Below are 15488 nucleotides of genomic sequence, written 5' to 3' on the forward strand. Positions count from 1 at the left end.
AAGTCAGACAAATGAGTGACAACAGAATCAGGTCTTCTCCAGGCAGACAGTGGGTGGGGTTCCCTTCGGTGTTCTTCCCTGCCCCCATGACTCTGGGCCTGTCTTCTGTGCACCACCCTGGACCTCAATAACATGTATATGATGTCACTGTCTAGATGTGCAACAGCCTTGGCAAATTTCATCCAGAGCCCTCAAACACAGATTAAAAAACAAATCTAGGCCAGGCACAGTGGCTCATACCTGTAATCCCAGCACTTTGGGAGGCCAAGGCAGGTGGATCACTTCAGGCCGAGATTTTGAGACCAGCCTGGGCAACATGGTGAAACTCTGTTTCTACTAAAAATACAAAAATTAGCCAGGTGGGGTGGCACGTGCCTGTAATCCCAGTTACTCAAGAGGCTGAGGCACAAGAATCTCTTGAACCTGGGAGGTGGAAGTTGCAGTGAGCCAAGATTACGCCACTGCACTACAGCCTGGGCAACAGCACAAGACTCTTTCTTAAAAATAAATAAATTAATTAAAAATAAATCCATAGCATTTGCACAGACCCTTATAGTTTACAAGGCAGTGTCATATTCATTCTCAGTTAACCCTCCTAAGTAGCCCAAGAAGTTAGGTGGCATAGAGATTATTATCTCCATTTTACAAATAAGAAAACTGAGGCTCAGAGACTAGAAGCGATTTACCCAAGTCACACAGTGTTCTTCTCTTTTTACCATTTGGATCTAGTCTTGGGACTAGATGGGAATTCAAATGGAGATTGGCCAAGCTCAAGCTGACCTTAGTAGCTGATGATCTGAGAGCTTTCAAAGAACTCACATCTTTCTTATCTCACTTGGTTCTCAGAACAATCTCATGGGATTAACAAAGCAAATATAATGTCACCAGAGATTGGATCACAACTAGTCCCCAATTCTGACTCCAGTGCTCTTTCCATACACTAGGGGAGGCCTTCCCACCACTCACACTCTACTGCTGCTCCTTTAGTCTTAAAGGGTCAAAACCAAAAGAAGATCGACACCCTTCTTTTGTGTGTCCACACAAGTCCTGCTTAAAATGACTTTTAATATCACTATGTGCTCCCCTGCCAAAAACTGGCCCTACAAACAGCCCTTCTCCCTTCTGGTTTTAGGATTACTTTACTGTCACCCACCCAAGCGGGAGTGCAGTGGGGCCATCATAGCTCAATGCAGCCTCAACCTCCTGGGTAAAGGGATCCTCCCACCTCAGCCTCCTAAGTAGCTAGAACTACAGGCACGTACCACCACATCCAGGTTTTTTTTGTTTTGTTTTGTTTTTGAGACAAGAGTCTCACTCTGTCGCCCAGGCTGGAGTGCAGTGGTGTGATCTTGGCTTACTGCAATCTCCGCCTCCTGGGTTCCAGCGATTCTCCTGCCTCAGCCTCCTGAGTAGCTGGAATTACAGGCACGTGCCACCACACCCAGCTAATTTTTGTATTTTTAGTAGAGATGGGGTTTCACCATGTTGGTCAGGCTGGTCTCAAACTCCTGACCTCGTGATCCACCCGCCTCAGCTTCCCAAAGTGCTGGGATTACAGGCGTGAGCCACCACGCCTGACCAACACCCTGCTAATTTTTTATTTTTATTTCTTGTATTTTTATTATTTTATTCTTTGTATTGTTTATATTTGTTGCCCAGGCTGGTCTCGAATTTCTGGCCTCAAGGGAACCTCCTGCCTCAGCCTCCCAAATCACTGAGATTACAGGCATGAGCCATGGCGCCAGGCCTAGAACTGATTCTTTAGAACTCAAATACCAGAGAGAATAGAATCTGTTCACTCATTTAGCAACCATTTTCTGAGCAGAATACCACACTAGGCTAGTCATCAGGAGTTTAAGAAATGAATCAGATATAGTCCCTGCTAACAAGAAGCTCACAATCTCATGGAACTGATGAAAACACTCTTAAATACATGATGAGATAAAATAAATGTCACAATAAAGTTGTAAACAAAGGACTGCAGAGGAACAGAGAAGACAGCAATAATCCTAACTGATGAGAAGAAAGTGTCTTCATGAAAAAAGAGGCATTTGGGCTGGGCCTTGAAGGATGAATGGGGACTCTTGACGAGTAGGAAGATGCAGGCCGAGAAAAGAGAATAAATATTTGGATAACAGGGATGTCTCCCCAGGAAGGCCACACAAAGTGCTGCTTGGCCCTCAACCTCACAGTAACACTAGCTGGGATCCAGCTCAGACCCTCAGGCTAGATCTAGGTGGATCCAACCCCCAACTTGAGGAAACACAAGACACCTAGAGACAACTAGACACCACTTGCTCCTTTCTCTTTTCTCTTTTGTTGAGACAGAGTCTCACTCTGTTGCCCAGGCTGGAGTGCAGTGGCACAATCTCGGCTCACTACAATCTCCTCCTCCTGGGTTCAAGAGATTCTCCTCCCTCAGCCTCCCGAGTAGCTAAGATTACAGGTGTGCACCACCACACCTGGCTAATTTTTGTATTTTTAGTAGGGATGGGGTTTCACCATGTTGGCCAGGCTGGTCTCAAACTCCTGACCTCAAGTGATCTGCCTGCCTTGGCCTCCCAAAGTGCTGGGATTACAGGCATGAACCACTGCGACTGGCCACTTGCTCCCTTTTTTAGGGCTCTGCAGTATCTACAGCCTATACCATCAAATTCTTCTTTTTTTTTTTTTTGAAACTGAGTCTCACTCTGTCACCCAGGCTGGAGTGCAATGGTGTGGTCTCGGCTCAATGCAACCTCCACCTCCTGGGTTCAAGCAATTCTCCCACCTCAGCTTCCCAAGTAGCTAGGACTACAGGCGCTTGCCACCATACTCGGCTAATTTTTGTATTTTTAGTAGAGACAGGGTTTTCACTATGTTGGCCATTCTGGTCTTGAACTCCTGACCTCGTGATCTGTCCACTTCGGCCCCCCAAAGTGCTGAGATTACAGGCGTGAGCCACCGTGCCCGGCCTCAAATTTTTTTTTTTTGAAACAGGGTCTTGCTCCATCACCCAGACTGCAGTGCCAGTGGCGCGATCATGGCTCACTGTAGCCTCAACCTCCCGGGTAGCTGGGACTACAGGCATATGCCACCATGCCCGGCTAATTTTTTTTTTTTTTTTTTTTTTTTTGAGATGGAGTCTCCCTCTGTCACCCAGGCTGGAGTGCAGTGGCGTGATCTTGGTTCACTGCAACCTCAGTCTCCTGGGTTCAAGCGATTCTCCTGCCTCAGCCTCCCTGAGTAGCTGGGACTACAGGCGCATGCCATTACGCCCAGCTAATTTTTTTTTTGTATTTTTAGTAGAGACAAGGTTTCACCATGTTGGCCAGGTTGGTCTCGAACTCTTGACTTCAGGTGATCCACCTGCCTCAGCCTCCCAAACTGCGGAGATTACAGGCGTGAGCGACTGCGCCCAGCCAATTTTTGTATTTCTTGTAGCTAGGGTTTCACCATGCTGCCCAGGTTGGTCTCAGACTCCTGAGCTCAAGCCATCCACCCACCTTGGCCTCCCAAAGTACTAGGATTACAGGCATAAGCCACTGTGCCCGCCCTGTACCACCAAATTCTAACCGCCCTCTTAACTACTCTCATTTTCTCTTCTATAGTTAGCTTTTGTGTTTTGCTTTCCCAACTACTCTAAAGTACCAGTCTCCTTATTCCTTGAGAACATAGCCAGGGGGCGTATATATCCTGTCACAGCTACTATCAGGCTAGGCACACCACAGACACTCCCAACCTATTTGTTGACAGCTAAAGTCTACAGGTCTAAGAATCACAAGATGGACAGGGCACAGTGGCTCACGCCTGCAATCCCTGCACTTTGAGAGGCCGAGGGCGGCGGGGGGGGGTGTGGATCACCTGAGGTCAAGAGTTCAAGACCAGCCTGGCCAACATGGTGAAACCCTGTCCCTACTAAAAATACAAAAATTAGCCAGGCGTGGTGGTGGGAGCCTGTAATCCCAGCTACTCTGGAGACTGAGGCAGGAGAATCGCTTGAACCCGAGAGGTGGAGGTTGCAGTGAGCCGAAATCATGCCATTGCATTCCAGCCTGGGTGACAGAGCGAGACTCTGTCTCAGAAAAAAAAAAAAAAAGAGTCACAAGATGACTGTCTTACAAGCAAGTAGAGCAAGAAAAGGCAGGATGTGTAACCCTGGCCAGGAATAGAAACAGTGAAGGAATTAGGAGAAGGGATATACTTCTGGTTTTTGGATTACATTTTATAGAAATGGTCTAAATTTAAGTCAAGGTGCTCGGACTTGCTCGATGACTATGTGGGACTGCCCTGTATCTCACCTTCTGCTCTTAGACCAAGGTCACAAGCTCAGTCTTTAATCCATTTTCCTACTTCCTGCTTGTCAATATCTCCCATTGAGACATGGTGTCTCATCTTTCCTCCTAAAAAGAGTAACGGGAAGGATGGCATAGATGCCAGTGCCAATCTGGAGACCTCAAATCCAATGCCAGAGGAGAGAGGGAGCTGGAGGTGGGGGTGGGAAGGACTCTGAGACAGATAACAGCTTCCTCCTAGTTGGTCTCCAGTGAGCTGAGTCTCATGTGAAGTAAGACTTCAGGGATGAACAGAACAGATACACAGGGAAATCGGATTGGTTCAAAACCCAAACAGGTCACCATCCCCCAAGGATGGGTCATGAACAACCAATTAGGACAATCAGCTAGGAGTAGGGTAGGGAGGAGGCAGGTATGAAAAGCACCAAAGCAGCCTGGCCTGGTGGCTCATGCCTGTACTCCCAGCACTTTGGGAGGCCGAGATGGGTGGATCACGAGGTCAGGAGTTTGAGACCAGCCTAGCCAACATGGTGAAACCCTGTCTCTACTAAAGATACAAAAAATTAGCCAGGCATGGTGGCACACGCCTGTAGTCCCAACTACTCGGGAGGCTGAGGCAGGAGAATCGCTTGAACCCGAGAGGCGGAGGTTGCAGTGAGCCGAGATCACGCTGCTGCACTCCAGCCTGGCTAACAGGGAGACTCTGTCTCAAAAAAAAAAAGATACAAAAAAAATGAGCTGGGCATGGTGGTGTGTGCCTGTAATCCCAGCTACCTGGGAGGCTGAGGCAGGAGAACCGCTTGAACCCAGGAGGCCAGAGGTTGCAGTGAGCCAAGATGGCGCCATTGCACTCAGCCCTGGGCAACAGCGCGAGACCCCATCACAAAAAAAAAAAGAAAGAAAGAAAGAAAAAAAAAAAAAAGAAAAGCGCCAAGCACTGGTGGGTTCAGGAGCATAAAACTTTGATTTCAGGTATTATCCAGTCCAGCTCTCTTCTGTAATACCGTAGTTGAGGTCCTCAAACTTTCCTTCCTGTAATAGTCTAATCTTCTTCTAACCAGTGTCTCTCTCTTCCTCTTTGACCCTTTTAATTCATCCTCCACGTTGCAGCCACAGTGATCTTTCTACAACACAGAGCTGATCATGTCTTGCTGCCCTCAGGATAAGGTCCAAAGTTCACATGTTCTACCAAGGCCCTTGACTCCTGAGACCACAGGGACCTTCAAATCTTGTCTCTCTTCACCCTCACCCTTCTCTACATTCCTCTGACAATATTCCCCAAAGATGCAACAGACTTACTCCAGTCTGCCAAAGGAATTCCAGTTTCAAGGGCTAGCTCAAATGTCATCTTTTCAATTAAATCTAACCTGACTCACTCACTTCCCCTAGGATATTAGTTTCTCTTCCATACTTCAAACCACCTTAGTGCAGTATTGCATTCATTACCCTGACTTGTATTCATTTGCAGAGACTGAGAGACCATCATGGTGAGGGACAGATTTTGACTTCTCATAACCCTTTCTGTCCTTAGTTAGCACAGCAGAAGTCAGCGGTCCAAAAAAAAAAAAGTTTAAGCCTTGTACGGTGGCTCATTCCTGTAATCCAAGCACTTTGGTTGGCCGAGGCAGGAGGATCGCTTGAGCCCAGGAGTTGGAGACCAGCCTGGGCAAGATGTTGAGACCCCACCTCTAAAAAAAAATTTTTTTTTTTTAATTAGCCAGGTGTAATGGGACTGTAGTCCCAGCTTCTTGAAAAGGCTGAGGTGGGAGGATCGCTTGAGCCCATGATGGCATCACTTCACTCTAGCCTGGGTAACAAAACAAGACTCTGTCTCAAAAAAAAAAAAAAAAAAAAAAAAAAGTTTACTTAAAGAATGAATGCTCTTAGACTAGGCGTGGTAGCTCACACCTGTAATCCCAGCACTTTGGGAGGTCGAGGCAGGTGGATCACCTGAGGTCAGGAGTTCGAGACCAGCCTGGCCAACATGGTGAAACCCCGTCTACTAAAAATACAAAAATTAGCTAGGCGTGGTGGCATGCACCTGTAATCCCAGCTACTCAGGTGGCTGAGGCAAGACAATTGCTTGAACCCGGAGGGTGCATGTTGCAGTGAGCCAAGATCGTGCAATTGCATTCCAGCCTGGGCAACAAGAACGAAACTCCATCTCAAAAAAAAAAAAAAAAAAATTGAATACCCTTCCTTTATAAACACACAGTGAGCTCCTGGAAGAGCCCAGGTGAGACCTGGGTCATCTGATACCCAGATCAGGGCACTGCTTTCTGAGGCTGCTGATTCTGCCTGTTCTCCATGGCCATTCCGCTGGATGGCTCCTCACTGACCTGGAGTTTGAAACATCAGTACGGTGACAGGCATTTGCAGAAGCAGGAACCCAAACTGCTGTCTCTAAGGAGAGCCTCTGTGCTTGTCCTAGGGAAGTGTTTTGATTCCCAAGGGCTTTGAGCTGCACTGTAGGCGGCCACAGAGCAGGTGAGTCATCCCAGCCCACACCCGTTCTCTGCGGAAGGGCCCTAGCATCTGTCTGTCTTGGGTGTTATGGGAAATAGGCGCTCTGAACTGACTGGGGTCCCAAGGAGGGAGGACTGCCACTATGGCCAAGGTCTCCCTCATCCCCAGTGGTGAAAGCAGGAGGAGTGATGGCCTTCGTCTATCAGAACAAACATAAAGGGACTTGGGAGCACAAGTGATGGCCTCAGAAAAGCTGCAGCATGTGATAAAAGTCTAGGGACACAGCTCACCACTCTGCTGGGCCCCATCTGGAGAGTCGAATATGTAGGGTCTGGGGGGCCTTTTACCTAAGCAGCCTGTTCTCCACTGCCTGCACTCATTAGTGTCTCTTCACTTCCCCAAATTCGAAGCTCTCTTGCCAGACACAGTGGCTTATGCCTCCAATCCCAGCAGTCTGGGAGGCCAAGACGGGTGGATTACCTGAGGTCAGGAGTTCGAGAGCAGCCTGGCCAACATGGTGAAACCCTGTTTCCACTAAAAATACAAAAATTAGCTGGGCATGGTGGCGCGTGCCTGTAGTCTCAGCTACTCGGGAGGCTGAGGCAGGAGAATCGCTTGAGCCTGGGAGGTGGAAGTTGCAGTGAGCCAAGATCATGCCACTGCACTCCAGCCTGGGTGACAGAGTGAGACCCTGTCTCAAAAAAAAAAAAAACAAAAAAAACCCCCCAAAAAACAAATTTGAAGCTCTCAAGGAAAACACAAGGAATTTCTCCCTAGGAGAGCCCTACCATCACGCTAGACTCAACCAGGACATTTATCATACAGCTGAATATTGTTTTTAAGCAAAGTTAACATGTAAAGTAGAGGAAGACATCTTCACTATACAAACCCTTTTCCCCATAAAGGGCTCCCCTGATGCGTGCATTCACTGGCGGCTTGCTAGTTTAGGTCCTGGAGAGATTCAAGTACTATTGCAGAATAATCCCTGTCCCCCACAACAAAGAAAATAAATTACATGCCCAAATTACTGTAACACAAGGAGTAACGTAAGATATCCTTCAGGGAAGGGTAACAAAGGTAACTTTGGGAATCTGGAGGCAAATGAGATCCAAGGGACACAATGGGGGAGGTGGCACTGGAACTGGGCTTGGATGTTGCCATTCAGAAACCGGTGAAACGGCCTCCCAGATGGAGGAGCCATCAGCAGCAAAGGAATAGATGGATGGAATGACAGACGATGGATGGAATGAAATGTTAGGCACTCCACGTGGAAACCCACAAGGGTGAGCTGCAACAGCACCTTCCACACACTCGAGCCCCGGGGATACAAGTAACGGCACAAGGAAAAGGCTCTGACTTGCAAAGGTATAAGATAAACCCAAATACTGCAGCAGCAGGGTTTATTCTTTCTTTTTTTTTTTTCAAGACAGGGTCTTGCTATGTCGCCCAGGCTGGAGCGCAGTGGCCTGATCACGGCTCACTGCAGCCTCAACCACTGCGCCCGGCCACGCCCTGCTAATCTGTTTTTAATTTTTTGTAGAGATGGGGGTCTCACTGTTGCCCAGGCACAGGGTTTATTCTGAGTGTGAAGGGTGTTAGAATGGACTTTGGGATTAGACCAGAGTTCAAATGCCAGCTCTCCTCTTAACAGCTGTGTAATCTTCCACATGTTCCCTAACCAGCCTTAGTTTTCTCAGCTGTGAGCTCTCTGACTTTTTTACCTAATAAATTGCTATGAAATTAAATGAAATCTAGATATGAAGCATCTGGCACAGCATGTCAGGCACATAGCATGTGATCAATACATATCAGGTTCCTTTTCCATGCTTGAGGGGCTTAGATTATGAACAACAACTGAAAGACTTCATGGGACCCTCCAGGAAAGAAGAGGCCAGTAAAAAGGGGACACGGCAGTAAAGCAAGAGGAAGGCATGGAAGAAATGGCTCGGCGCTTTCCAGCAGGGGTTTCTGCTCCACAGCAGGCCACTTGCAGGGTGCTGGTGAAACTCACCCACCAAACTGGTTGTTGGCTCATCCCTGAATGCTGTGTTCCAACAGCAGCACCAGTGATGCAATCAGCAGAACTGAGCTCGTGGGTGGAGCCGTGGGGAGGAGTTGAGCAGGGAGAGAGGTAGCACCCTAGGCTCCTGCCCAGACTGTGGGGTATTAGGAATCAAGGGGTGGGTAAAGAGGGCTTCAGAGAGACTTTGTTTGTTTGTTTGTTTGTTTGTTTGTTTTGAGACAGAGTCTCACTCTGTTGTCCAGGCAGGAGTGCAGTGGCGCAATCTTGGCACACTGCAACCTGTGCCTCCCGGGCTCAAGCAATTCTCCTGCCTCAGCCTCCCAAGTAGCTGGGATTACAGGCGCCCGCTACCGTGCCCTAATTTTTGTATTTTTAGTAGAGACGGGGTTTTGCCATGTTGGCCAGGCTGGTCTCAAACTCCCGACCTTAAGTGATCCGCCCACCTCGGGATTACAGGTGTGAGCCACTGTGCCCAGCCCATACTCTTTTTTTAATTCCAAAAGCTAACCTCCACTAGGAAAGCCAAGCACAAGTCCAAGGTTTTTTTCAGACTTTCATGCCTGCCCTTTTCACCTGAAGAAGCTGGCCTATTACAGGCCAACAGGAGACACAGCAAAAGGCACAGGGCTCATCTCTGCAGAGACCCTCTGAGTCCCATGGAGAAGAGGCCCCGCTAAGGCTCCTCAGGGAGGTTTACTATCTAACCCTATTTATGTCTGCTCCTCATTCATTCATTCATTCCACAAACATTCACAGGGGAACTACTATACACCAGATAAGACTCTGGACGGGAAAATGACAGCTTAGCTGTTCATACCTCCGTCCCTCAAGCTGTTTCACTAGTCAGTTTCTTTATCTGTCCAATGGAGGAAACCGGGTTTATGGGAAGATGCAATGAGATAATGGACATGCCTGACACAGACTAGGTGTCCAAGAAACGTAAACTATTTTTATGGTAGTAGAAGCAAGATTGCCTGTGACGCTGTATATCTTTCATTTGCCTCTTCAGGTACAGTTCTCCTTTTCCATCCTGCACTGCACCCTGGAATTGGCCTGTATGCGCTGCATTGAGATGCTCTTGCCCTCTGACTGCCAGCTGGGTTTGGTCCATGTGGAGCCTGGAATCAAAACCAGAGGGAGAAGGTGGGGACAGGGTTTTGGTTTTTATTCCTCCAAGTCCCTTTTTGAGCTCCTTGACTTAAAGTCCCAGCTCTAGTGAGATCGCCCTCCACACAACCTGCCTCCAGGTGCAGAGGTGGTAAGATCCCACTGTCACCAGCCCCAGAATATTCCACATTCCATAGCAGTTTCCCTATATCCTGCCTCAAAGCCCCCACTTTAAATGTCCCCACTTTAATCTGTTTTCTGCTGGATCCTGACTAATACAAAGAGTGTAGAGAACAAGGGCAGACCTGGGAATTGGGTGACCTGAATTTAAGTCTCATCTTTGCCACCAGCTCCCTCTGTGACCCTGGGCCACATTTTTCCATTTCCAGGCCTCAAACTTCCTCACTTTTAAAATGAGTGGGTTGGGTCCGGACACAGTGCCTCATGTTTGTAATCCCAGCCCTTTGGGAGGTGGAGACAGGGGTATTGCTTGAGGCCAGGAGTTTAAGTCTGGACAACATCGTGAGACCTTGTCTCTAAAAAATATATATATATCGATATATATAGATATATAATAGACGTATATAGTATATATATAGACACATATATAGTGTATATATATAGACATATAGATATATAGACCTATATATAGACATATATAGACATATATAGATATATATAGACTATATGTAGACATATATATAGACCTATACATATAGACTATATATATAGACATATATATAGGCCTATACATAGACTATATATATAGACCTATACATATAGACACAGACTATATATAGACCTATATATAGACATACATATAGACTATATATAGACATATATATAGACCTATATACATATAGACATATACCTATATATAGACATATATAGACCTATATATAGACCAATATAGACCTATATATATAGACATATATATATAGACCTATACATATAGACATATATATATAGACCTATACATATAGACATATATATATAGACCTATATATATAGACATATATAGACCTATATATATATATAGACATATATATAGACACAAATACACACACACAAATGAGTAGGCTGGACTATATGGCTCTTTCATGATCCAATTCCCTGCCACTTCTAGGTGTTAAGTTACAGGAGGAGGACACAGATGAGAATAAAAGCTCCCTAGTGAATATGGCAATGATGGCCAGGTTGGCCACTAAGCAACTCTCCCCACTCTCCACCATTGTATCAGCTCATTCTTACCCAGAAGTCACCTAACTCCTTTCCAAGGACTTTCCTTCTCTTCTCAGGCCATCAGGGTACCAGATGTCTAAATGATCTCCACTCCAAAGCAACAGCCAAGAAAACCCAGGAAATTAAAAATAAATTCCTTTTCCTTTCAGTAACTCCCTGCCCAGCCCTGGGTTAGCTGCAGAAGTCCCTTCCCAGGTTCCAGTATACCCAGGGGGCCAAACAGGGAAGCCGTTCCACACTGACACCAAAACACTCTCACAGGGAGTGATCTATCTCTGCCCTGGGAAATGCTGGGGACACAGCTGGCTTGCAGGGCAGAGGGAGTGACCTAAACCAGCATCCTGTCAGAAGACATGCAATGCCCTGCATTGAGATCCCTGTCACTGGGCAGGTTCCAAAGAGAGGCCAGGCAGGGTGCGGTTGCTCCTACCTGTAATCCCAGCACAGAGGCTGCAGCGGGAGAATCGCTTGAGATAAGAAGTTTGAGACCAGCCTGGCGACAGAGCGAGAAGCCCAATTTATTTTATTTTATTTTTGAGACGGAGTTTCACTCTTGTTGCCCAAGCTGGAGTGTAGTGGCACGATCTTGGCTCTCTGCAACCTCCACCTCCTGGGTTCAAGAGATCCTCCTGCCTCAGCCTCCTGAGTAGCTGGAATCACAGGCCTGTGCCTCCACACCCGGCTAATTTTGTATTTTTAGTAGACGGGTTTTACCATGTTGGTCAGACTGGTCTCGAACTCCCAATCTCAAGTGATCCACCTGCCTTCGCCTCCCTAAACACTGGGATTACAGGCGTAAGCCACAGCGCCCGGTAAACTTTTTTTTGTTTGTTTTTGTGTTTAAGACAGAGTCTGGCCTTGTCGGGCAGGCTGGAGTGCAGTGGCTTGATCTCGGCTCACTGCAACCTCTGCCTCCCAGCTTCAAGCAATTCTCCTGCCTCAGCCTCCCGAGTAGCTGGGACTACAGGCGCCCGCCACCACGCCGGCTAATTTTTGTATTTTTAGTAGAGGGTTTCACCATATTGCCCAGGATGGTCTGGAACTCCTGACTTTGTGATCCGCCCGCCTCAGCGTCTCAAAGCGCTGAGATTACAGGCTTGAGCCACCGCGCACGGCGTTAGCAAAAATTCTTTCAAATAAAAAATTAGCCAGGTGTAATGATGCACACCTGTAGTCCCAGCTGCTGGGAAGGCTGCGGCAGGAGGATCGCTCGAGCCTGGGAGTTTTGAGATTGCAGTGAGCTGAGATCAGGCTACTGCACTCCAGCCTGGGCGACAGAGCGAGTCTCCGTCTCAAAAAAGATAAAAAAGTAAAAAACTAAATTAGCCGGGCATGGTGGCGCGCGCCTGTAATTCCAAGTACTCAGGAGGCTGAGGCGGGAGGATCACCCAAGCCCAGGGAGTTCGAGGTTGCAGTCTCAAAAAGAAAAAAGAGTAGAAAAGAGAGGAAGAAAGGAAGGAAGGAAGGAAGGAAGGAAGGAAGGAAGGAAGGAAGGAAGGAAGGAAGGAAGGAAGGAAGGAAGGAAGGAAGGAAGGAAGGAAGGAAGGAAGGAAGGAAGGAAGGAAGGAAGGAAGGAAGGAAGGAAGGAAGGAAGGAAGGAAGGAAGGAAGGAAGGAAGGAAGGAAGGAAGGTAGGAAGGAAGGAAGGAAGGAAGGAGGGAGGGAGGGAAGAAAGAGAAGCTAATGACCACTTGATCCTCGTAAGGCCTTTTCAGTTCCTAAAATGACTGATTCAGGAAACCCCAAGAGCCACAAGAGTCATTCTATTCAGATGATGACCCTCCCTGACCCTCCTGGTTTCTGGAGTTTTCATTCGCTAAGGGCTGCCCTTCGGTTTTCAATTACTGGCGGAGAGGGCGGTTCGTTTCTGGCGGGGAAGGGAGGTGACATTCCGGTAGGAGAATCTCCTAAAACTCGCATTTCCTGTTTGCCCTGGGCGCCGGCCTCAGGTGGAAACCTCACCCCGATAACCGAGGGCAGCAGTCGGCCTTGGGCGTTCTTCCGTCACCCATGTCTCCAGAACCTCCCGGACTCAATGGCAAGTCACTGCGCAAGTTCAGGGCCTTTTGGGTCCCGATCGAGGATCTGGAGATCTCGGGGCTTCCCGGTCGTCCGCCCCACAGCCCACGAGGCGGACCGACCTGCGGGGTGAGGCACCGGGAGCGCATGGCAGCCCCGGCCTCGGCCTCCTGGCGCCCTCCCAGCCACGCGGTGAATGCCTGAGAAGACAGAGGTTCGCGGCCCTCCCCATCCCACCGGCAGCGACCGCAAGGCCCGGGAGCTGAGTCCGCGGCGTGAAGCGGCGGAGGTCAGCAGCTGAGGGGGCAGGGCCGGCGCCGGCGGCCACGGAGCTTGCGCGTCGCTGGGCTCGGAACCCAGGGACGCGAGCCAGCGCTGGGAGCTGGCGGAGAGACGGCTCTGCCATCCGGCTCAGGCAGTGGGCGCCCGCCCCGCCCCCAGCGCCCAGGAGCCTCCGGCCCCGAGGCTCTCCCGAGCGCAGCGTTGTGGAAGCGCCGCCGCTAAGCGTCTGCGTCTGCGCCTGCGCTGACCCCAGTCCCGGACTCGGTCCGAGGCGCGCAGCCCGGAGGGGGCGTGGCCGAGCCCGAAGGCAGTGCGCATGCGCGGGGCGAGCCGGCCGGCGCTGTCACAGCTGAGCGGCCGCGGGATCGGTCCCTGTCCGCAGGTCGGGTAGTGGCCCCCTCGGGGACAGCGTGTGAGGATTCGGGCGCGAAGGACGGGGTCAGATTCAGCCAGGTGCCCACTTTCCCCACGGTCACGACCCTGGTCCAGAACTGCCCTGCCCCGGGCCTCAGTTTCCCCACTAAGGAGAGGAGGCGTGCCGGGGAAATCTGAGGCCCTCCCCAGCCGCGACCTTTTCCCTCAGACGAAGGAAGAGTGGTCGTACCCGGCCGCGATCACCGAAGCCTCCAGCCCTGTCCCTGCACGGATGCTGGAAGCCCGTCCACGCAGCGCGGGGAGTGGTGGCCCGGGTCCTCCTACGACCTGGGGACCCTGTCACCGCGATCTTAATTGATTCCCAAAGGATCCAGAAAAGGGACACATTGGCGCCCGCCTAGGGCGGGCGGGGTCCCCCGGGCGGCCAGGCGGATGGGGTGGATGGGCTTCTGCTCGCGGCCGCCTTGTGGGGCGCTGGCATCGGATTGGAGTGGGGCAGCATCGGGGGAGGACAGAGACCCCACTCTCCCCCCAACGCAGCAGACCCAGGGGCAGGCGCTTGGCTCCTGCATGCCACGCTCCGGCCTCCCCATAGCGCCCTAGCACAGCTGTCCGCTGGATCTTCCCTTCTCAGAAACCTGCAGTGGCCTCAGGCCTAGACTCCCTGGAATTCCCCTGAAGGCCCAGTATTCCCTAATTCACCTCCTCTCACCTTGGCTGCTCTTCCATTCCCTTATCCTCGCCACACACCTTGGCTGCTCTTCCATTCCCTTATCCCCGCCACACACAGCGGTCTTCCCTTGTCTGCGTCTGGGCGCCCTCGATCTTCCCGTGCTCCACCCCCCTAATCTGTGACCCACCAAACCTGCCCATCCCTCAAAGTGTAGCTAAAACTCCACTCCTTCCCCAGCCAAACTCCATAGCCCCACAGTGTGTCTCAGTATTCTCTGAAGAGCCCTGAGGTTGTGTCAATTGATTCTTCTCAACAGAAGTAATCCATTACATAATTTATCAACTTACATGCATTGATCAGGCTTTGCAAATAATTACATTTGCAAATGAGAAAGAAAGTTCTTTGCCAGACCCCTGTGTCCTGATTTACAATTGTGCGCTGTATCCCTTACTAGATGGCTACATCCCCCAGGGGAGAGACTATGCCTTAATATGCAGAATATCTAAATTTTTTTGGAATCGTGGTGGGAAAAAATTAAGAAGTTTGGAAAAAATGGAAATATAACAAATCTTTTTGCACTCTTCACAATACAAAATCTCATCTTTTAGTGGGTCTGAAAAATATACAGTGCACAATATGCTGTCAGCTCTAGATTACCGCAAATCAATGTGATGGAATAGAGTAGAAAGGATATTGGGATGGGTAGGAAATTGGCCTTTTGGTGTGGTTTGTCTTGCATTAGCAGAGTGAACTCAGGCCGAACTCAGGCAAAACTGCACCTCTGTAGATGCAGTTTCCCCACATTAGATTTGGATTTAGGAATAAGAAATATCCCTGCCCCCATCTACTTTACAAGATCATGGTAAAGATCAAATATGAAATGGAGATGGAATTAAGATTTTTTTAAAGTATTTTTTTGTTCAGGAAATAATCCTCAATAAATTTTCTAATGAAAATTACTTTATATATATGTGTGTGTATATATATGTGTATATATATGTATATATATAATTTTTTTTTTTTTTTTT

The 15488-nt window shown here is 49.0% G+C and overlaps 1 protein-coding gene across 1 annotated transcript; it reads right to left on the reverse strand.

Annotated features, from left to right (window-relative positions):
* Positions 1 to 9700: 9700 nt before the first annotated feature.
* LOC134729349 (uncharacterized) lies at positions 9701 to 14516 on the reverse strand. The gene is made up of 4 exons (XM_063597943.1): positions 14500 to 14516; positions 13661 to 13932; positions 13253 to 13540; positions 9701 to 9881 (listed from the first exon to the last, which is right to left on the reverse strand). Exons 1-4 carry the CDS (start codon positions 14514 to 14516, stop codon positions 9769 to 9771), a joined length of 690 nt encoding a protein of 229 aa, XP_063454013.1. The 3' UTR covers positions 9701 to 9768.
* Between the last annotated feature and the right edge of the window lie 972 nt (positions 14517 to 15488).

The sequence above is a fragment of the Pan paniscus genome, chromosome 18 (genome assembly GCF_029289425.2).
Source record: "Pan paniscus chromosome 18, NHGRI_mPanPan1-v2.0_pri, whole genome shotgun sequence".
NCBI classification, from domain to species: Eukaryota; Metazoa; Chordata; class Mammalia; order Primates; family Hominidae; genus Pan; species Pan paniscus.